Source organism: Echinops telfairi, unplaced genomic scaffold (genome assembly GCF_000313985.2).
Source record: "Echinops telfairi isolate 266 unplaced genomic scaffold, ASM31398v2 ScPeMD7_20;HRSCAF=75, whole genome shotgun sequence".
In the NCBI taxonomy this organism is placed as follows: Eukaryota; Metazoa; Chordata; class Mammalia; order Afrosoricida; family Tenrecidae; genus Echinops; species Echinops telfairi.
This window is the reverse complement of record NW_022103917.1, coordinates 8,868,196-8,891,279: the sequence shown is the minus strand read 5'-3', so window position 1 is coordinate 8,891,279 and position 23,084 is coordinate 8,868,196. Positions and strand designations below refer to the sequence as shown.

Sequence of the window (23,084 nt, the reverse complement as noted above, 5' to 3'; positions counted from 1 at the left end):
CAAGGTCAGCAGTTCGAAACAGTCTCGGAAACCCACAGCAGTAGTTTACCCTGTTAGAATCAACTCGGCGGCAGTGAGGAGTGTGTGTGTGTGTGTGTGTGTGTGTGTGTGTGTGTGTGTGTGTTTGTTCTGCAAAAATGTACAGACTTGGTGGTGGTGGATTGAGTGGGTTAGGCCACTCTCTGTCTCCTGAAATAAAGTCCCATTACATCAGCTGAGGACAGTGGTCTTGGGGCTGTGGCCCCTGGAAAGAAACTAGCGGAGGCCTCCTCTCATGAAACCTGAGGAGACAGTGGATCTTGTCCCCGAAATGACGGTGACAATGTTGAACACCAAGAAGCTAAAAGACTTCTTAGTCTATCGAGTAAAGTACACATTCCTTGCCCCCGAAATTCAGGAACCAACTTAGGAGATTGTAGACATGCTCCTTAAAGGTGGCCCTACCCTTCACTAGGAGACCGCTGCTCCCCTTACGTGGAATTTTAAGGTACCCTGAAACCGAGAATTAGGCCTGTCCCACAACAGAGAAGATGGTGGTCTCCTATGGAACCAGGCTGGCTGTGGCCCCAAACCATGAACCCTAGGAAGAGCCCCACTCTGTGAACTGAGACGATGGTGGTCCTTCCAGATGGAAGCATGATGGTTGTGGCCCAATCCAGGATCCAGAGCCACCGTATCCTCAGTAGAAGGTGTCCGTCCATTCCTCAGGCACCTTCAGGAGGCATAAGGGGAAGGAGGGGACACCACGGCTCCCGTAACTGGAAGAACATTCTCCAACAGTCTGAGCGGTCAGCATCATCATGAGGCTAAAGGAACAGGCCTACCATCTCCAGGGTTCAAGGTATAAGGTTATTCTCCCTTTTCAGGGGACAGGGTGATGCCCGGTCTACTAAATAACAATCGTTTTCGAGGCTCAAATCACAAGGTCAGCACCATCACGGCTGTAGGAGGGAGGGCCCCACTGCCCGCAGAGACTTCTGGGTCTATTGACTGGAGGGAGCTTCACACTGTACCCAGGAAGAGAGGAATGGCTCCAACCTGTGAGGTGAGGAGACAGTACTCTCATCTCCTGGAACTCAACGGCCTATCTCCCTGCCCCCTCCGACTTTGAAACGCAAGAGATGTTGGTCCCGTCGGTAGACTCAGGACGAGGGTGGCCTTTGCCTGGAACTTTGGAGATTGTTTTTGTTTTTTCCTGTGGCGCCAGCATTACCTGTCCCTGCAAGTTAAGGAACAGCCAGCCATGTTTCTTGGGGTGAGCAGGTGGTGGTCCTACATCCTAAAACCATGATAAAAGCTGATGTTGTCTCTCTTACATAGCACACTGCTCTTTTGTAGTTTTGTCTGGGTTTCAGTGCAGTATGTGTCCCTCTGTCACCTAAAGCCAAGGATTCAGATTGCCCGACAACTGATAAATCTTAGCCTAACCCCCCCCCCCCAGATCCACACACCCCAAATATAAAACTAGGAGTAGTTTCTAAATTTGAACGGAAGAGATGGGAGCCCTCTTTAAGTGAGGTAGTTCTCTGTCCTCCGTGCACTGACACTGAGAAAACGCCTCTCACCTCCAACTGGAGCAGGGGCCGGGAAACTTTTCAGACTGACGAGCCAATCCTGTCTCCCACAATTAATTTAAATAAATAAAATCTCCATTATCTAAATGACATCCTTTACAAGTTTTTTCTTTTTGTTTGTTTGTTTTTGTTTTTCTAATCCTTTTTTTATTTTAATCATTTTATTAGAGGCTCATACAACTCTTATCACAATCCGTACATACATCAATGGTGTAAAGCACATTTGTACATACATTGCCTTCATCATTCTCAAAACATTTGCTCTCCACTTAAGCCCCTGGCATCAGGTCCTCATGTTTCCCCTCCCTCCCAGCTCCCCACTCCCTCGTGAGCCCTAGATAATTTATGAATTATTATTTTGTCATATCTTGCCCTGTCCGACGTCTCCCTTCACCCACTTTTCTGTTGTCCGTCCCCCAGGGAGGAGGTCCCATAAGAGTTTTTTCACTTTTACTTTTAGAGCCACATGTACTTAGCAAAAGACCTGCTATGGTTCGAGGGCCACAGTTCTCTGACCCTGGGTCAGCCGAGACCGAGGAGCTGGTGGACCCACCCACGGGAATGCAGGGAAGATGGCCCTGATCCCTGATGGAAAGGAATAGGCGCGAACCTTAAACTGCGGGACAGTTGCTTTGCTAACTAGAACCATGCTTATGGTAGCTAACACCGCAAAAACCTGAGACACTTGGGGATTTTTTGAGGAGAGTGTATTGAAAATGAAGAAGAAGCCCGTATTTGAACAGAGGGCTTGTGGGGGCCTGCCTCCTAAAACCGGTTTGTGGCGGCCCAACCACTCACTTAGAAGACTTTTGCTCCTCCAGTGGAGGAACATTAGGAGTAGCCCTGTGCCCAGAAACAGAGGAATGGCCCCATCCATGGGATCAAGAGACCTTGCCACTCTCTCTTGGACCCAGCTGGTTGTAGTCCCATCCCCTAAAACGGAGAAGAAGAAAACCAACCCTTGCCTTGAATTGAGGAAACAGCGAGCCTAGTTGCTGGAATCAGGATGGTGGTGGCCTGTCCACTTGAACTGTGGAGACTGCAGTGTCCTTTAAGGAGAGTCCTCATCCTCCTGCGTCCGGATCCTGAGCCCATCTCTCCACCCCACTTGGACCTGAGGAGATCGAGGTGCTGCCCCCTGGTGACCGTTCTTTGGAGTAGAGTATGCATTCCCAGGCTTGTGAAGCGGGAAGACCAGCTCTGTTGTTTTGAAGCCAGGAGACAGTGGTCTAGCTCTCTAAAGCCACGAGGAGGGTGGCCCAGCCCCTCTTAACGCGAAGTCCAAGTTTCTGTTGTCCTCCGAATCAAGTATTAGGCCTCCCCCGGGGCAGAGAAGATGACCTCTCCTTGGGGAATCAAGATGGCTGTGGCCCCACCCCCTTACTTTGAACGGAGCAGATGGTGGTCCTTCCCCTGAGAACCTACACGAAGGCAGTTCCTTTGAGTAGGCACCCTGCTGTCCTCGGAAACTGAGGAAGGGCCCTGGCCTTTCAACTGAGGAGACACTGGCTCTGCCCTTGGAACCTTGGAGCCTCGGTGTAACGGCCCCATGACACTGAGGAATCGCTGTAACCTTCAAATGAGAAGCTGTTTGCATGACCACTGAAACCAAGCTGATTGCCGCCCTCCCCCCCCAACCCCCACCCCCCGAATAGGAATAGCTCTGTAATCATGGTCTCCTATAATGGTATCATGGTGCCAGTGGCCCCACCAGTTGAATCTCAGAGACTGCAGTTCCCTTTGAATGGAAGGTAGGTGCCCATCTATAGAGTGATTGTCCCTCTGTCCACTGAAACTAAGGAAAGCCTTGTACTGTCAGCCGACGAGACAGAGACATCAGCTCCGGGGGCCGTAATGGCTGTGCTGTTGTCCTTAGAAATGGAGGAATATCCATCCCTTGAGGATGAGACTGTGGATGCCGCTGGAACTAGGTGGCTATAACCAGGCCTTACCTCCCCCCACCTCATCAAATCAAGCTGCACCCAAACTCAGGCGATGGTGGTCTTGCCCTCTAGAACCTGGCGAACGTGGCCACGGCCCAGCAACTTAAAAGATGATCGATTCCTTTCAGTAGATGCTGCATCTTTTGGCCCATGAAGTTGAGGAACAGCCCGGTTCCTTTTTCGTTTTTAAATCATTTTATTGAGGGTTCTGACATCGCTTATCACCATCCATCCATCCATCCATTGTGTCAAGCACATTTGTACATTTGTTGCCATCATCGTTTACAAAATATTTTCTTTCTACTTGAGCCCTTGATATCAGTTCCTCGTTTTTTCCCTCCCTCCCCCATCCTCCCTCCCTCATGAACCACTGATAATTTATAAACTATTATTATTTTTTCATGTCTTTCACTGACCTATGTCTCCCTTTACCCGCTTTTCTGTTGTCCGGACCCCTGGGAAGGGGTTATATGTAGATCATTATGATCTATTCCCCCTTTCTTCCCCCACCTTCCTCTTCCCCTCCTGGTATTGCTACTCTCATTATTGGTCCTGAGGGGTTTATCTGTCCTGAATTCCCTGTTTCCATCTCTTATCTGTACCAGTGTACATCCTCTGGTCTAGCCTGATTTTTAAGGGAGAATTGGGGCATGATAGTGTGGGGGGTGGAGCATTAAAGAACTAGAGAATAGTATGTTTCATCGGTGCTATACTGCACCCTGCCTGGCTCATCTCTTCCTTGTGACTCTTCTGTAAGGGGATGTCCAATTGTCTACAGATGGGCCCTGGGTCTCCACTCCCCCCACCCTCATTCACATTGATATGATTTTTTTGTTCTGGGTCTTTGATGCCTGATACCTGATCCCATCAACACCTCATGACCACACAGGCTGGTGTGCTTCTTCCATGTGGACTTTGTTGCTTCTCAGCTAGATGACCACTTCTTTGTCTTCAAGCCTTTAAGATACCAGGTGCTATATCTTTTGATAGCCAGGCACCATTAGCTTTCTTCACCACATTTGCTTCTGCACCCACTTTGTCTTCAGTGATTGTGTCAGTAAGGTGAGCATCCTGGAATGCCAGTTTAAAAGAAAAAAGTGTTCTTGCATTGAGGGAGTACTTGAGTAGAGATCCAATGTCCATTTGCTACCTTAATACTTATCATATAAATATATATACATAGATCTATTTCCCTATCACTATATATAATATTTACATATGTACATGCCTGTATTTATACCTCTATAAATGCCATTTGCCTCCTAGTTCTTTTCTCTATTTCCTTCTACTTTCCTCTTGTCCCACTATCATGTCTGGCCTTCATTAGGGTTTCAATAATTCCCCTCAGTTACATTGTCCTTGATCAAGCCCTATCAGGAATCCTATGGCCTCATAGCCATCGATTTTTTATCACTTGTTGTTCCCTTGTCCCGGGTTTGTTAATACTCATTTCCTTTCCCCCACCTCCCCTTCTCCCATGTCCCCCAGAACCGTTGGTCCCATTGTTTTCTCCTCTGGATTGTTTATCCCGCCTATCTTATCTAGGTAGACATGCAGAGACAATAATAAGCACAAAAACAAGGCAGAAGAAAGTGAAACTACAAAAGAAAACAAAACAACAACAAAACCGACAAAAAATGAAAAACCTATAAATAGTTCCAGGTCTGTTTGCTGACCTTTAGAAGTGTTTTCTGGTCGAGTCCCAAAAGTCTATTTTTGGTATTCCCTGGGAACTTCATTGCTTTGAACCCCTTGGTGCTCCATTGCACACCCTTAGGGTTTTACCCAAGTGTGATATAGCCCCATTTCTTGCATTGAGGAGGTAGTGTTCCCCCGCCCTAAAATTGCCCCCCCCCCTTTCTAGGAAACTTTGGTTCCCTTCTGGTGTAGGGATCCTCCATCCCCGTGCTCCCTGACATTTAGTAATGGAGCCATACCTGCAGATGGGAAGAGTGAGGAGATGGTGGACACATACCATCTGGAACAGAGGTGGCTATAGCTCTGGCCCCTGAAACTGAAGAACAGACCCTTACCCTGAACTGAGGAGGTGGTGGTCCTGCTCAATAGAACCAGGGCGACAGTTATCACATTCTAAGGACCAAAAGGACTTGCTGCTCTTCTGAGTACAGTATGCATCTCCTCTGGCCCTTGAAACTGAAGAATAGCCCTGTTATTTTGAACTCAATACATTGTGGTTTTCTCCCCTAAAATCTGTTGGCCTTGGCCCTACCACTCTCACCTAGGATACTTCTGTTCCCCTTCAGTGGGTTGAGATCACCCTGTACCTAGAAATATAGGAATGGCCCTGCCACTTGAGAGGAGGAGACACTACCTTCATTCCCTGGAAACCAGTTGGCTGTGACTCCGTCCCCTAAAATTGAGGAATAGCCCCTTACCCTGACCCTTGAACCGAGGAGTGGGTGTCTGGCCACCAAGGTGCTGTGGAAACCAAGGAACTGTCCAGCTGCTGAACTAAGATGCTGCTACTGCTTCCTAGAACTCTGGTGGTGGTGGCCCCTGTCTCTTGACCCTAATGGACTGCTGTTCCCTTTTAGTAGAGTAGGCATCCCCTTGGGTTCTGCAACTGAGGACTAGCCCCTCTCCTTGAACTGAGGTGACTGTGGTCCTTCCCTCTAAAGCCATGACAGTGGTGAGCCCCAGATCTCTCAATTAGGAGATTGTCATTTTGTATTAGTGAAGTAAGTAGGTGTTCGCCCTTTCCCCTGAAACTGAGAAGTGGCACTGACTTGTCAAATGAGGACAGAGTGACCCTGCAGCACAGTGGCCTGGCCATATCCCCTGACACCAAAGAATAGACCGCCGCTACGCATGATGGCCATGGCCTCACTCCTTGAACCTTGAAAAGCACCGTTCCCTTTGAGTGAAGAAAGTGTGACCTTTTCTCCTGGAACCAAGGGATAGTAACACACCTCAAACAGAAGATGGTGGCCATTTTCTGGAACCAGACTAGCTGTGTCCTTGCCTCTTAAACCTACAGATAGCCAGCCCCTCACTTGGAACTGATGACAAGGTGGACCTTCCCCCTCGAATCATGTTGGTGGTGGCCCTGCCCCTTGAACCCAGATGTCTGCAGTCCCTTTTGAGTGGAGTAAACCCTCCCCTGCCTCCTGAAACTGAGTAATGGCCCTAATATATGGAGAGTGGCTCAGGCCCTGGAAATGAAATGTCTGTGTAGTTCCACCCCCCCCCACCCCCCTGTCCCCCTGAAGCCCAGAAGTAGGCCCACCTCTCAATTTAGGAGATGGTACCTGCCCTCTGATACTGAGGTGACTATATGGCCCCTCCCACTGACAGAAATGATTAGTCTCACCCCTTAAACTGAGCCGATGGTGGGCTTGCTCCCAAGAACCCCGACAGCAGTGTCTTTGCCCCTTAAGCCTAGGAGAATTCCTGTGCCTTGGGAGAGAGTGGACACGCAGGACTCCTGACACTGAGGCACAGCCGCTGTTTCTTAAGCTGCGGAAGTGTTGATCCTGTCCTCTAAAGCCATAGCAGTGGTGTCTGGACCTCGTAAGTGACTTCTGTTTCCTCTGAATGAAGTAGTCACCCTGCTGTCCCTGGAACCGAAAAATGATCCTACACAATTCTATAAGTACTATTATTAACCCATTTTCCAGCTGAAGGAAGAGAGACAGAGGGTATTTGCTAGCTTGCTAGTATAGAGTAGACCTGGGAAAAAAAGCATGATTCTATACATCCCAATGGAGAAATAGTGGTTTCGCCTCCTGAAACTGAGGCATGGCCTACCCTTTCAATTGTGGAGAGAATGGTACTGCTCAGTGGCACTGGCGATGAGCTGGCTTCTGTCTCCCTACCCCGAGACCTAGGCAGAGTCCCTTAGTTTGAACTACAACCACCATGGTAGTGGCCTTCCTCTAGAACCACTGAGACTGCTGTTTCCTCTGACTTAAGTAGTCACCCCTCTGACCCCGAAAATGAGGAATGACTGGTGTGTTGGTCTGGTTTGACTAAAGAAGCAAATCCAGAGACACTCATAGTGGTGTAAGAGTTTTATTACCAAAAATAATTGTACATTCAGAAAACATCCCGGCCCAGTCCAGATCAAGTCCATGAGTTCGATATTAGCCCATAAGTCCGATAGTAGCCCATATGTCCATGTGGTAGTTACATAATCTGGTGTCAATTTGGGACTTGAGAGGATTAAGAGTGAAAGGGGCGAGAGACACTATCTCTCTTTCTGCTCACTCCTTTGGGAATGCTCTACTGACAAGACCCATGGCACTACACTGATCAACCCCATGCCCTGAGCAGGAGGAGCCACGTGGAGACCCCTGCCAGCGCTGAGATGCTTACAACGTGACTGGCTCCAAAGACTTTCTGCCCAATTGGCCTGTGATCGTCCTGCATTCGGTATCATTGTGCGTGTTTTGTAAGTCTGAAGAGGACTTTATAGATTGGTATCGGACATATGGGCTAATATCGGACTTATGGGCTTGGACTGGACTGGGATGCTTTCTTACTGTACAATTACCCTTTATATAAAACTCTGTCTTATACACTTGAGTATCCATGGATTTGTTTCTCTCGTCTCCCCAGACTAATACAGTCTATAAATTCTTCTATGGACTCATGCAACACATGGAATGATGCCGAAAGCAGGCCAGTGGGTCAAAAGTGTTATGGAAGCATCTCAGTGCTGGTGTGGCTCTCCACGTGGCACCTCCAGCTCCAAGGCTCTGGCTGCCATCTGCATAGCTCCATGTGGCTTGTCAGCAGAATGTGAAGTAGACAGAGTGTGTGTCCCACCTCCAAGGAGGAAGAGCAGAGTTTCCAGAATCCTCAGGAGAAGGCCATGGTCACACAGAGGCCTCATTGGCTATGGCCTGATTGACAGGCTAGCCTCCACCCCTTCGCTCGTTGACAGGAGATCATGTAACAACCACAACTGGCCTCTTCAGATGAGGGGACAGTGTGCTTCTGCCCCCTGAAGGCCAGGAATAGCCCCTTACCTTGAACTGAGGAGATGGGAATGCCCCCAATCCTTGAACCTAGGAGACTGTGGCCCACACCAGCGGCTAAGTCATGGTGTCCCCACACCTTGAACCTAGCCAATTGTTGTTTCACTTGTGAAGTGAGTAGCCCTGGCAGTGCAGTGCTTACGCATTGGGCTGCTTATCAAAAGTTCTCACTGCCATTGAGTCAGTGTTGACTCATGGTGAGCCCCGGTGGGTTCCCCAAACTGTAGCTGTTTACAGGAGTAGAAAGCCCAGTCTTTCTCCCTTGGAGCTGCTGGTGATTTCGCACTGCCAGCTACACAGATCATAGCCCAAATGTGTAACCACTACACCACAAGGTCAGCAGGGTCAGTAGGTCGAAACCACAAGCTCATAAATAGGCAGCTCTAACCTGTTAGTTTCGAGTAATTCCTGAACCCGAGGCATAGCCTTGCTCCGCTATTTCTACAACCAAAGCTGTGTGGGCCATTGAGAATCAGACCCACTTGGGTTTGAATCTCAGTGCGGCCTCCTTTGAGTTGCATATCCTTGAACAAGCCCTAGTCAGTATCCTCCTAGGTCAAAATGAACACCCAGCCTTTATAACATTCCTGTGAAGCAGCTCACTGGTCAGGGTAACCACAGTGATAACACTAGAGTTGGGAGAATTATAATCAGAAAAGTTGTCATTGCGTCCATGGGAAGGGAGCCCAAAGGCAAGGTCTTTGGGAGGTCGGCTTCACCACAGCAGGCCAGCAGGGGGCGGGGTCCCTGAAAGTGACACAGGGAGTTCTTTGATTTTGACAGGGCCAACCCAAACAAGGTGGGCATTTGGCGGCAGGCTTTTACTTCTTGGACCCTAACTGCTCTGCTTTACTCTGTCAGCATGGGCTAGTGGTGGGGGTGATCAGGCCCTTAGAGATGCCCTGCCTCCATCCCAGTTGAAAGCTAAGGAGCAGGTCTCAAGGAGGGCAGTAAGGTACTCAAAGTCACCGGGCACGTCGGTGGCAGTTGTGGCTAGGTTGCAGGTCTTTAGGGTCCGGCTCCTCTGCTTTACAGTAGTCGAGATTGCGTTTGTGTGCCCTGTAGGACTGAAGGCTGCAAACAGGTGGTGCTTCACACACAGTGGCCCAGGCACAAGGTACAGGAAGGATGATGTTTTGGGGATTCCATTCTGAGGCCTATAGTGGGGAAGGGATGCACCAGGGATCTGTCCTTCAGGGGACAGGATATCAAAAGGCTATCCAGAGTCAGGAAAAACAAAACTAGAGGGGCCCAGGGTGTTCCCATAACAGGCTGAAGGGGAAGAGGGGAAGGCTAGGCCAGCCACTCTCACCTTGGGGTTGTCAAACAGGGTGTGTTGACCCAGTTTCAGGTTGTATCCCCAAGGAGATTTGGATCCAATAAGGGCAATGGATGAATTCGTAGGACTTGTTGCCAGGGCAGCATGTCTAGTTGGGACGAAGAACAGGAGGTGGTACTTTGCACAGAAAGGGGATTTGTCTAGTGTATATCGGTTTCAATGTAGAGACTACTGAGGGCCAACAGGGAAATGGCTGCCACCATTCTCATAAGCACCAAATCTTAAATGATTGGGGATAAACAACCTTATTAATAACCTTACCTCCTAGTGGCAAGCATGTTTCAACAGAAGAAACCAAACATTTATGGACCAATCAGCACACGTTAGCCAACTTATGCTAAGAGTGATGTCATGGCGGGATGTTTATAGGCAAGAGCACAGTCCCTGCTCAGAACACTTATCCGGTCTTCTGAAAACACACGTATTTTCCTCACCCTTGAAAACACAAAAGTCCAAACTCAACGGCCATCAAGCCGATGCCAACTCATAGGGACTCTTGGCCAGTAAGTGCCAAATGTGAGGTTTACAGGGGCTGGGGGAGGCAAGGGGGCAGTGACTGCTTAAAGAGGACGGGCTTTTCCTTTTCAGGTGTGAGCATGTTCTGCAACTAGCCGATGGTGATGGTGGCGTGACACTGTTCAGGCACAAATGTCGTTGAGCAGAGCACTTGAGAATGGTTAAGATAGTGCATTTTATGCTATGTGAATTTTGCCACAATACAAATTCAGAATTGTCACAGCGTTTAAGTGACAGCCATCGATGAGGAAGATCACTGAAGGAAGGTGACAAGCACTTGGAAAGCCACACCTTAAGTTCCAGAAAGAACCCTGCCAAGTCATCAAGCAGAGGAAGGCAATCAGAGCTTGCTGATTGTTTACTGCACTGTGAATGGTTTACTATGGCTCTTGTAGCCATAGCCTTTGTTACTCCCACCAAACAACTTTTGTTTCCCTATGGGTCTGATGAGATGATTCTGCTGTGTGATGGGATCAATTAACAGGGTTTATTGTGTTCATCATCCTGCTGGGTATCAAATGAGCCATCTCAGAATCAGGAAGGGAGGGATTTCACTACCTGTAAAAGAGAAGATCCACGAGGGGGCATGGTTTGGGGGCCTGGAGATCCTTGCACGTTGAACCTCCTGGATCCAGAGCAGTTGGGACATCAGAGGAGCAGCAGCAGCAGCAGCAGGACCTGGAGCCAGAGTAGTACACACCCCACCCAACAAAGCAAGTAAAACAGAGCTGGCTTGTGGAGTGAGGTACTTCTGGGAACTTAATTGGGGGCGCTGGGTTTGCTGGCCCACAAAGCTGGGGTGGACTATCTTCTAGTTGAGGCTTTACAGGGGAGTGGCATACCTTCTGGGCATTTACTGATGGCTCTAAGAGTTTTGTAACACCGCCCAAGCAGGGCTGAGGGTCAGAGAGGCCTGCCTGCAGATGAGGCAAAGAAACTGTCTTGACTGAACAACTGTGTCCTAAGCATTTCTCACCTGAATTGCAACCTGCTAACTTCCCTAAGAAATCCCACAATGCTGAGCCATGTCTGTCCGTGAGTACTGTGGCCGTTGCAATGAATGATCAAACCCAGAAGGAAAGTGGGGCTGTGGTGGTGGGGGTGGGGGGACATTTACTAAATTTGCCAGCTTCATGTATTTATTGCGGATGTCGCCTTTATACCCCTACAGATACTTTTTTGCTGTCTAGTGAAAACATGTTTTTTCTGGTTTATTCTACACAGCACAACTATATGGAATAGCTTTCAACATGAGCCGTGGGGGCAGAAAATCATCATGATTGTCTCTACTTCCCATGTGAAAGAGCTGGGATATAAAAATAGTTTCCATACCTGAGGCAGGGCTCTCTCCTTTGACAACAGTGGTCTGCTATTCTGAATGGCACAGGTTTTGGAAGTGAGAATGAAGAGTTAATTACCTTTCTCGAATCTAAGACAGGTGACCAGAAAGAAACACTGGTCTGCTTCCAACGTTTTGCAACACTGAGAACTCATCAACAGGAAGACAATTAATTTGCATCCAAGTTTTAGCCAATGGTTGCAGTACAATTTGACAAAGTGAGTTCAGGTGGCATATACCCATTCTGTGTGTGTACATGTACATCTGTGGTGTCTGTCCTTCATTTGCAGCCAATGGGCTAGAGGAAGGCAAGCAGATTGGGGTTATGTATCTTTTAAATCTTTTTATTAATTATTTTGGAAGGTTACCTATCTTAATCCTGAGCATAAGCCTGGGGAGAAAAAGCAGAACAAGGATTGTAAACAGAAAAATCAAAGAGAGTCCATGACACAACATGCTCTATGTACACCATAAAAACAATACAAGGTTTTGTAGCTGAACCTGAACGTGTACTTCAAAAGGAGATGCTAACAAAAATGTGGAAAGTGCATAGGGCCAATAGTGCGGGTTCACCCACGTTGAAGTCAGAGACCAAAAGAAAGACTTAAAAGTACACACACACACACACACACACACACAGCAGGGGGCTTCAAAAAGTTCACGGGAAAATTCCACGATCACTTATCCCCATTCTTTCATGACTTTTTTGAACTCTTGTGTATGTGCGTGTGTGAACACATACATACATTGGAACACAACACATGCATGATGGTAAAATATAAGTTACTATAGTTTGCAACCTGCAGTATTTTTAATTAGCCATGTCTCGTGAGCAATCTGGAGCCTCTCACCAATGGCATCACGTTCTTTACCAGGTCAGGTAGGAGTGTTTCACTGTTACATGGACTTAAGTGGAGGAAATGTAAGGACTGGATGCAAATGATTCCTTTGTTGGGATTTTTTTTTTAACTTGGGAGTGGTCATTTGCGAACATCCTGAGTGTGCACCGCGTGTGTCCTGACTGGCAGTCCCACACAAGAAGGAGAGGCAATGGAGATGCTGAAGAAAAACAGCTGACGTTTTACTCAGAGCCTCTCGGCCTATAGGGCAAGAGACGTCGAGGATACAGTCAAGACCACGTGAGACGCAGCCAGATGCTTTTGTGATGTAGTCCCTCTCTTTGCCGCTGACTCTCTTTGCGAGGTTTCAATCAGAAGTTGTAAAGTAAGAGGCGACGGCGCCTGCTGAGATGACGAAAGCTCTCCGGGCTGCTTTATGATTCTGAGCTGAGTTAAAAAGGAAAGAGGAATAAGCTTCATCAAGAAAATGCTGTGGGTGCGTCTCCTGGGGGTGGGCCCAGACAGGAGTCAACTGCCCTCCAGAAACTGTGGACACAGCGGCACTGTTGGGTCACAGGCATGCCTACTCCCCCAACTGGCTCAGGCTGCCGCTTAGTTTCAAAGCGTTTCTCAAGGAAAGCGAAATAAAGGGCTGTGGGCTTTGTAAACACAGATGGGGAGAGCACTAATTCAGATGACATCCCAAAGCCCCCACTGGAAATACTGTTCCGGGAGGGGCTCAGTGGAATCTGGGGGCGGCAAGGGCGGGGCACCAAATGAGAGTCGGTCATCGGCATGCTCAAAATCGACATAGTGGAAAACCTTGCCACCTCATGTCGTTAGACCCCACACTGTTGTCCCCCTCAGATGTCCCTATAACTTCTCAGGGCCCATAAAGATAGAATGAGGACTTACCAGGGGGAGTTGAGTGACATGTCTTCTGTGTTGCTGTCCCCCAGAGAAAACAGAGGACTTTGGGGCGAATTTCTAGTCTCGCTTTGATTGTTTAGACTGGCATCGAAGTTTAAAAGGTGTGCTGGTTCTAGCTGGTCAGCTAGACTGAAAATGTGGTCCCCTAGCCACCCTGAAGGTTTGTAACCCAGGCTCTTGGAAGATTTCATGGTGTGAAGTGTGTTTTTTGTTTTAGTACTGTGGCCAACCGCTTTATTCTTGGTCCATCTGGAAAGAGAGGTGTTTGGGTTAGAATCATTGATTGTTCCAGCTTTAGCCTTTAACTCTTTTCCTAGAAACATCTTGGGAGTACACAAACCTTCAGAATCAGAGATGGGCAAGGTTAGAAGGGAGCCCTGGAAATTACGGAATACAAGCTAGGCCCTAGAACACCCTAGGTTTCCACGGAGACACCGTGACAGCAGCCAAGCAGGTAGGGCTCCGGGACCCTACCTCTCTTCAGATTGTTCAAGGACATAGCCAGGTTTTAGCTCCAATACTTTTGAAGCCACCACTGCGCCTCTTAGCAATTTCTTATTCCTGTGGTCCTTGCAAGCTAGTGTCTTCTCAGACAGTTGCCCAAGTAACATTCCTTTCCAAGAAATCTGTTTCTCCATACATAAATCTCCAACTCAAAGAGTTTAATGAGAATTTAAACAGGCAATGTGAAATGTCTGATGGACAGCTGTCGCTCAAATGTCCCCTTCTCTCTCTGATCAGACCGTAGGAAGGCATGTCTGGATTGAACCGCAGCTACCCCCCAAATATGCACGGGAAAACTAATCCCTGAACCTCTGGATATCAGCTCATTTGGAAAGAGGATTTTCTCTGTGATGTTAATTAGCACATACCCAAATAGAGGGGATGGGGTCTACATCTAATCACTTCTGAGGTACAAAATGATCACCTTGTCAATGGAGAGGGAAGACAAGCATGATCCGAGGATGGAGGTAGAGGGCTCCATAAGCCCGGAACTCCAAGAACTGCTGGCGGCTGCAATCTTCAGTCAACGGAGAACACGCCAAAGCACATCCATCGCCCACGAGTCACTTCTGACTCAGTGACCCTCTGTGGATTTCTGAGAGTGTAACTCTTTACGGGAGTAGAAAGCCCAGTTTTTCTCTCACGGAGTTGCTGGTGGTTTCGAATTGCCAACCATGCAGATCGCAGCCCAATGAGTACCCACTACACCATCAGGAAAATGAAGAAGTATGCCATTTTTTTCTGCCAAGGGCCATTTGGATATTTATAACACATCTCGCGTCATGGTGGTCAACCATTGAATTCACTCACCCCTAGTGATGGCTGGCACAGCTTCTCTTCAGTTTGCTGTTAGCTGGTCTTGATGATTTTGTGGGCCTTAGGACGCCTGCAGGCAGGACATTCCCTACCCCTACCTTAGAGCCACACAGTTGTCACCTTCTGAATTGTAAGAAGACACATGTCTGCTCTTTAAAGCTGCTCACTTTGGGTGTCTGTGAGCCAGCAGCAGTAGCTAACTACAGTGAACCCTCGCCACTTCGCGCTTCGACTTCCGCGGCTTCACTCTATCGCGGTTTTTTACGTAACAGCGCATGCTCTGTCATTACTGCCACTGATTGGCTCATACTGTACACGCTTGATGCCATAAATAATATAATGAATAATAAATGATAATTGTAACGTCCAAAATGTTTTACTGTATTTTCCCTTTTTCGTTTAATAAATTGGGTAATACGAGTGTAATGGTGACTAAAGGGTGTTTTTTCATGTCCTCTATGCTCTAACTACGAAAATATTTGATTTACAAATAAGGAATCCTACTTCGCGGAATTTCATTTATCACGGTAGGGTCTAGAACCGATTAACCGCGATAAACGAGGGTTCACTGTACTCCAAGGAGTAGAAACAAAAGCCCAGCTTTGGTGTTCGATGTACCTAGGCTTGAATTTGGGCTCTGCTTTTTAATGGTAGAATGTTGGAGAAATAAGACCCCTGTCTCTCTGTGCCTCTGTTTCCCTGAGGGCGACAATGGAGACGATAAACCTGCCCTAGCCAGGTTGTTGTGTGGATTAGTGTTTCTTTCTGTAAGCCAAGAGTGACGATGTTTAGTACCAACTAAGCTCACGAGAGGATGTATTTTCTAATTCTTAGAAGGCTAATCCCAGTTCCACAAAACTTATTAGAGTAAGTCACAGAGGGACTTACGTGGGAGCTGTAGCCTGAAGCAATGCATCGTTGGTAGATTTTTTAGCCACTTTCCTATCACCATTCAGTGCTTTGGTTTCTTTAGTTGTATGCTCCCCATGTGCGTTTAAAAATGTGAGTTTAAAAGACTTTTTCTTGATGTTCTTCACTGTTTGTTGTTCCTGAGGTGGTTTGCCTTCACTGGAACTCTCTAGAAAAGTAAAAAAGGATAAGACTAAAATCGAAGTTTTTTTTTTTTTTTTAAAGTAAGGACACACGTGGTGGTGAGGCTCGATCCAAGCTAGTCAGTCTGTCGTTTGTGGGTGGGGAGAGCAGGTAAGGAGACACGAGGTGAGCCAGGCCCACCAGTCCTGACCGGTTTCATTTGCCCGAGCCGCTGATTAGGACCGCTCTTTGCGCTGCCCTTGACGTACGGAGGGGCTACCTTTAAGGAACAGGTCCTCAGCTCTTTGGGCCAGGGTAGGGGTGCACCGTGCACCCCTCTCCCTTGATTAGCTACCTGGCAAATTTGCCTCTTGTTTTCGTTTCTGAGCTATGAAGCATTAGCTAACTAACAGCAGGGTCTACTACCGCCACATGTGAAATAGTCATGGCCACAGCTACCAGCTATCGAAAGGTTAATATGTGCCAGACACTATTCTTGGCATGACGTAGATGACCTCATTGAAAACCCATGCCGATCCTATGTGGAAGAAAAACAATAGCTTCTCCTTCTACAGATTGGGGGTGGGGGTGGTGACAGGAGCACAGAGAGGTTGAGTAACTTTCCAAATTCCACACAGCTCATTAGGAGAGGGGTCTGGATATGACCCTCGGCTGTCTAGCATCTAAAGAGCGATTCCCAGAACTCAGAGAGCAAGCAAACCTGACAAGGTGGTTGCATCTGACTCATCTTCTGACGTCTCCTCCTCTTCTGATGTCTCCTCCTCGTCATCTGCCTCCTCGTCTTCGGCTGGCTCACTGTGGACCGCTTCAGAGGCCTGGAAGGAAAATGGCCAACCAGATTGCATCTCATAACCGTGCTGGCAAAGTGATGGCAAAGAAGAGTGGTTGCAAAAGGCTGGAGTGGCTGTTTAACTGTTCATCGTTGTAACTCAAAGGCAAAACCTAAGCTCTTTAAATGGCCTCAAGAATCTATGAGACCGGAGCAGACGGCCTGAGTTGTGCCTTTTAGCTATTTGGGGTTAGCATTGGTTCCCTGCCCATTTGGAACCCTACCTTAGCCCAGGTGGGGCCAAACGGTGACTAGCTAAAACATTCCTAGCTGTTGTTTGAAGTGAAACGCCTCGAATGGTCTGTTTTTTTTTTTACACAGTTGTACTGGCTACAAGTCAACCTTATCAATCACTACCACAATCAATGAATGATCTTGGAGATGGCGTCTCCCAACACTTTTCAGAAATGACTTCTCCCAGCATGGTTTGGAAATGACTTCAATTCTAGATCCTTAAAGATATGAAAGCCCACAACTGGGGTATTGTTAGCAGGCAAAATAGCTGTTTGGCAGCATAGACTGTGCAGAGCACAGACTTTGGGAGGGGAAAGCCTTGAATAGATGTAGTTCACCAGATGACAGATGCTGGAGGAAGCAATTGTTTGAAACGGAACCAAGACCCCCACACAAAGGATGTATTTGAGCTCACTAAAATGATGAACTGTAATTCAGCAGAACACAGTAAGAGAGTGTAAGGCAAGGCAAACGAGAGAGTGGTAGAAGATATCTGTGATACATTTCTCCAAAGGACTCCTAATAGAGTAGGCAAAAATACCTACCAAAAAAAAAAAAAAAAAAGCATGTAAGCAAATAAGGAATGGGCAAATGCTTTGGGAAGACAATGGCACCAGACCAATTTGCAAATGGCCAATGAACACTGAGAAGGCACTCTGCTTCAGCAGCCATCACAACCGACTGTGCAGGAGTAAAGAAAGGACAAGGCCTGAGAGAAGGTATTTGCAACACAGCTAATTAACAACGTCGTAGTAGCTAGAGCACTGAAGGACCTACAAGCCAGGAAAACACACACACACAAAAGACGCACAAAGAAAAGCAGGTGAAAGACCTCATCAATTGACTCCCAGGAGAGACGACAGGCAAGCGCCACCCTGGGTGTAAATCGGGCAAATGCAAATGTGCTTCTGGATTTCAGGCCCGCCAGCCTGGCAAAACATTACAAAGTCGGCGCGAAAGAGGAATGACTTACTTTGGAAGGGTTGACATCGCTCTTTCTCGTTCTTTTCATTATTTCCTCTATTCTCTATTTAAAGGAAAATAGAAATTCAGTCATGAAAACACACATTACAAACAAAGAAGTGGTCCTGAAGAAATGGATTCTTTCCAGTTCACAGAAATAGTCCGTCAATATTTGGGGTGGCTCTAAAAATCCACAAACATCACCATCGAAAGACCTTTGGGGACCAGGCTCCTTCTTCCAATTCCAGTTCCAATGTGATCTACCTTGAATGGCGCTCATTGTAGTTCTTGTTGGGGCATAGAAATTCTGGTGACAATGTTTCCCTCCTCATTTTCAGACTTGGAAATTCATTTAAGACGAAGCACGTATTACTGACAAGTCAGTTTGAGCTTTTAACGTAGTTTTAGCCTTTAGGGACTATTACTAAGCACTTTAGCAATCTGGCCCTATTAGAAGGTTCACTACTGGAAAGAGAAATGACACAAGAGATAGTGACCCTTCTAGCCCTGATGTGAGGCGAGCCACATCTTGACAAAGAGACCTTGTAGCAGCACCTCCAGCCAGGCTGGGTCTTTCTGGCTCCCTAATGTGAGAAGCAGAGATGAGACCCTGTCTTAAAGGCAGTGGGCCCTTGGGCCTCTCAGAGGCCTGTACCCACTGCTCCTCACTCAGAGGCTCCAACTTCCAGCCTCACCACGCCTTGAGCAATTTGGTTCAAAGGTGCTTTGTTCCCAGAGACTTGGTAAATGGAGCCATCACTGCAATGGCCAGGAAAAAGAGGTTCAGTCAATACCAGAAGAGGGCTTTCCATTTAGGAGAGATCAGCTCCTTGGCGAAACAAGAGTGTGTCATGGGAAACCCCCCACACACCGGGGTTCCTACAGAGCTTATTTGTGATTTTTCAAAACTAAGTGCCCACCCTGTTTGAGCCAAAGAATCAACACAACCCCCCTACCGCAAAGCACACAAGAAGTACCTTCTTCCTTTCCAATCTTTCCTGCAAATTTTGCAACATACGTCTCTCACGTTCCTTCTTCTGTTCATCAGCTTCCTCCTGGGCTTTAATTTTGGCATCCCCTTCCTAAAAAATGTGCACAAAAATAACACTGAGTCTCATGCTCTCTCAATGATGTTAGAGAATACTAGTTTAAAAATGAATAAAACAATAAAATACTACACGGCATAGCAAAAACATGTCTGTCAGAAAAGAAACCAAACTGGGCAAAGTAGCTCAGGGTTATCGTGACAAACATCAGACCATGGCATTGTCAAGACAGTACAGCTAGCCCTCAGCACAGGAACAAGAGTCCCAATTCTTTCTCTCAGCAAAAGCATTCATCAAAAGGAGGCCTGCTCAGAGGGATTTCTGCACAGCATGAAAGTGTCTACAAGCACTCCGTCACACACGGCCAGTTTTGATGGGTGGTACAAGAAAATCGGGACTCTACGTTGGCCTATGCTAATAATTCCGTTTGGGAATGTATTTCCCTGGGGATTTACAGTTAAAGGGACAAGACATGCTGGCTGGTTGGGTTGATGAAAGTCCTAGAGGTATTCATGCGGTGCTGCTTTTCTGTTGGCAGATAGAGTGCAGGGTCTAGTTGGGAGTGTCGGGTGTGGCACCAAGGCATACAAAGTGGACAGGAAAGCTGTGCCCGAGACATTTCCTTTCTGAACTGCAGAGGTGGTAGAGCCTAGCGAGATGCAACACACAACACATTGCCACCGAGCTGACTCTGACTCCGAGCAACCCTGTAAGACAGGGCAGAACTGCTCCTGTGGGCTTCCAAGACTGCAACTCCTCATGGGAGCAGACAGCCCCATCTTCCTCCCATGGAGCTGCTGGTGGTTTTGAACCGCTGACCTTGTGATGACTAGCCCAGAATGAGTTTTCCTTTTTTAATTCATAAAACAAAGGCAAACGGATGCAAACTGGGGGCGGTCCCAGTTCTACCGGGGCACGCATAGCTGGCTACGAGCCAGGGCGACTTGCAGTCAAGTGCTTTTTCATGAGGTGGCACAGCCGGCAGCCGGCCGTGTGCTCATCTTCTTCCTTCAAGGAAGAGATTTTGGGGATGTGTTGCCACCTGGTGTTGTCATCTGGTTCGTCGGCCCTGGTAAACTGCAGAAGCTGCCCACCTGTATGACTGCCGGTCGCTCTTCCTGCGCCCGACACGCACTCTGCATTTCCATCTCTTTCTGATGGTCCATGATCACAAGGTCACCGCCCTGGCCTTCGATTGTACTCTTGGCCAGCAAATGTCTTTGCTGCATGGCACTAGAAGTATGTCAATGACAAATTAGTGTTGATCTCGAACTATCCCAAAACAGCTTGCATTTTGTAGAGTTGCATCTTAGAATATATTTCACACACTGGATCCGCTACATTTCTCTGTGCGTTACTACGCAGGATTTGAACAAGTTCACCCTTTTAAGACAGAGTAAACTAACCCTTGGTAGTAGTGCAAATACATATAAAACACACACTGGCAAGTAGTGGACAATTTTGTATCATATGTACACATGAAACAAAATACTCTTCCCTTTTTTTACACTTAAAAGGGGTTTATTGGTGATTTCCTATACAGATTTATCCCACAAATAAAAGATTTTAAATGTATTAAGAGATGATTTCTGTGCAAGTTCTCATTGTTTCATTTCATGTATTGCACAAGTTAAAATCCGGTTTGAAATATTTTGTGTGCCTTTTTTTTTCATACTGGGGCCTATTTCTGATGTATTTTGTCACTGTGGGTAGCCTTCTCGAATCTTTGTGATGTTTCTCTGCTTTTTGCTATATGAAACCCAGGATTGATGAACCTCTAGAGCAGCGGTTCTCACCCTTCCTCAGGCCGTTACCCTCTAATCCAGTTCCTCATGTGATGGTGACCCCCCCACCCCATAACATTATTTTTGTTGCTACATCATCACTGTCATTTTGCGACTGCTATGAATCAGACGACCCCTGTGAAAGGGTCGTTCAACCCTCAAAAGGGTTGTGACCCCTTGTCTCTTATCTCTCTAGAGACAACAAGCAGAATAAGGGTTCCTGGGGGGTATGGTGGGGGAAGTGAGGGGTCAAGGGGAACTGACCTCAAGGAGTACCAGAAGGAAGAGAATGTCTTCAAAACAATTGTACAACACTGCTCGATGTGACGGGACTAAGAAATGAAAACTCTGCTAGCTCCTGATACAACGATTTTGAAGAAAATAAGTAAAAACTTTACACTCTGATAAGAGATTTACATTCGATGATCTGAAACTCCTCATCTCAGACGGTTGATTTAATGTGGTGGAGAGCTCCATCACTTCAATAGCCACCACCTGCAGGAAGGTCTCTCTCGTATGACTTCTGGGACTTTTGTTAGTGTGCACAGTTTTCACTTTCTATATCATTGTCATTATCATAGCCCTCCTTCTTAACTGATTTAGACACAGGGGAGTGTCCAAACATCTGGGTCTCATCAGTCACAAGGGTCATGTATAAACACCCAGAGTAAATATTACTTAAAGAATTATACAATTTCAAAAGTCTTTTAAAATGAAGGGCCAGAGAATGGAAACCTGGTGTGATCACTCCATGCTCTGACTGATGCAGGCGAGACCCTCTCTGGATTTTACGACCTCATGAACCTTAGAAGTACAATTCATGGAGCCGAAAATGGGGTCTATATAGATACCAGCGGTCTGTCTGCTACCCCACTGTCAAGGCTACTATACTTGTTTAGAAGGCAATATGCCTGCTGAAGATAGAAGCTGAGGACCGATTCATACTGAAGAAAAAGTCCATTCCTCTTTGCAAGTACACTAACTCGAGGATATACTTGTGACTTTCCAATAAGAGGACAGAGAGGGGGAGTCTGCAACCTTTCCTGTGTGTCGCCTTTTGCTTGCTCCTCCCCTTCTTTTTCCTTCTGCTCTCGAACAAGCCGTCGCTTTTGTGTCAACATTTGTGTTGCCTCCTCTGCGTTCATAGTCCCGGGGGTGCTTCTCGTCGTGGACTCTAGTTCAAGTAAACATGTGGAGTAGTTAGTTTGGGGAAACTACTGCCTTCTCAGTTCAGCGAAGTGCGACACAACCCCAGCTGGGAAAACAGCTAACGCAACGTGCATAGTCTAAAGCAACAAGTCCTCCACAGTAAGCTGTATCATCGAGTGTGTTCAGAACCCCACCTCCCCACAGAGCAGTAGCATTCTGTTTCTTTACAGCAGCAACGACTTGTCCCAAGACGACGTCATGCACTGCTACACTGGTCTTAATAGTTTTAAATACCTGAACAAATGGGCCTCTGGGAAAAGATGAAAATGGACTGAAGGAGAGAGGATGACGAGATGAAGCTGGGTTCCAGAGGCGTGTACAAATCTTAAAATAGTTGACTAAATAAAAACTATGAGTACACACGTGTTGAGCTTTGTGCATCATCGCTATGAAATAATTAGTCTAGCTAAACCTTTCGAGTAGTATATTACTGTGCTTGGTTGATCATAAAGTGGCCAATGATAGATATTAAAGAAACCAAGACTCCTGGGAAAAGAGGTGACCACCCGGAGGCATGTTATCATTGTCCCTTAGTCTTTGTGGCTAATTCCTTCATTCTGTACAAACCTCGTGGGCCAATGAGAAGTTTAAGACATCAGGAATGAATACTTTGCTCAAAGTGGATTTCGATCATAAAACGAATTCACTGTGGAATTCCTTCAAAAGATAAAATATCCTGAAATAAATATTTTAAAATTCCTCAGGCATGAAGACTGCCTATGACATACCAACAATGCACTCTGAGGCACAAACCAAGGCCCCCGAGGGGCTATGGTCCATCTGTCAAAACTTACTTGCATCTCGGGAAGGACACCTGCCCATCCACAGGGAGTGAGATGTGCTGTCCTAGCCAGCACTAGAGCTGAAAGGGGCAGCAAGGATCACCTATTCGAACTTGCTCTTCCAATTGGAGCTTTTATCACTTGTTCCTAAAGGAATTTTCCAAAAACCATCAGTGGGTGGGGGTGAGGGAGAAGTTGCAGGAAGGACAAGCAGGCAGAAAAGATGAGTCTCTTGGTGCCAGTAGCTGGTGGCAAAGCTTCCTCTAAAGCAGCGGTTCTCAACCTTTGGGTCGTGACCCCTTTGGGGATCGAATGACCCTTTCACAGGGTTCGCCTGATTCATAACAGGAGCAAAATGACAGTGATGACGTAGCAACAAAAATA

The 23,084-nt window shown here is 47.1% G+C and overlaps 1 protein-coding gene across 6 annotated transcripts in view; it reads right to left on the bottom strand.

The window, feature by feature from the left end:
• Positions 1–12,039: 12,039 nt before the first annotated feature.
• MAP7D3 (MAP7 domain containing 3) overlaps positions 12,040–23,084 on the bottom strand; it is a 26,252-nt gene continuing 15,207 nt past the window's right edge. For all 6 annotated transcript variants that reach the window (XM_045288378.1, XM_045288379.1, XM_045288383.1 and 3 more), the window contains 8 exons: positions 21,748–21,883; positions 20,020–20,158; positions 18,857–18,961; positions 17,890–17,943; positions 16,554–16,668; positions 15,689–15,878; positions 13,466–13,729; positions 12,040–12,997 (listed from right to left, as the gene is read on the bottom strand). In XM_045288378.1, coding sequence (XP_045144313.1) covers positions 12,985–12,997; positions 13,466–13,729; positions 15,689–15,878; positions 16,554–16,668; positions 17,890–17,943; positions 18,857–18,961; positions 20,020–20,158; positions 21,748–21,883 — 1,016 coding nt within the window. In that variant the 3' untranslated portion in view covers positions 12,040–12,984. The remainder of the gene's footprint in view (positions 12,998–13,465; positions 13,730–15,688; positions 15,879–16,553; positions 16,669–17,889; positions 17,944–18,856; positions 18,962–20,019; positions 20,159–21,747; positions 21,884–23,084) is intronic.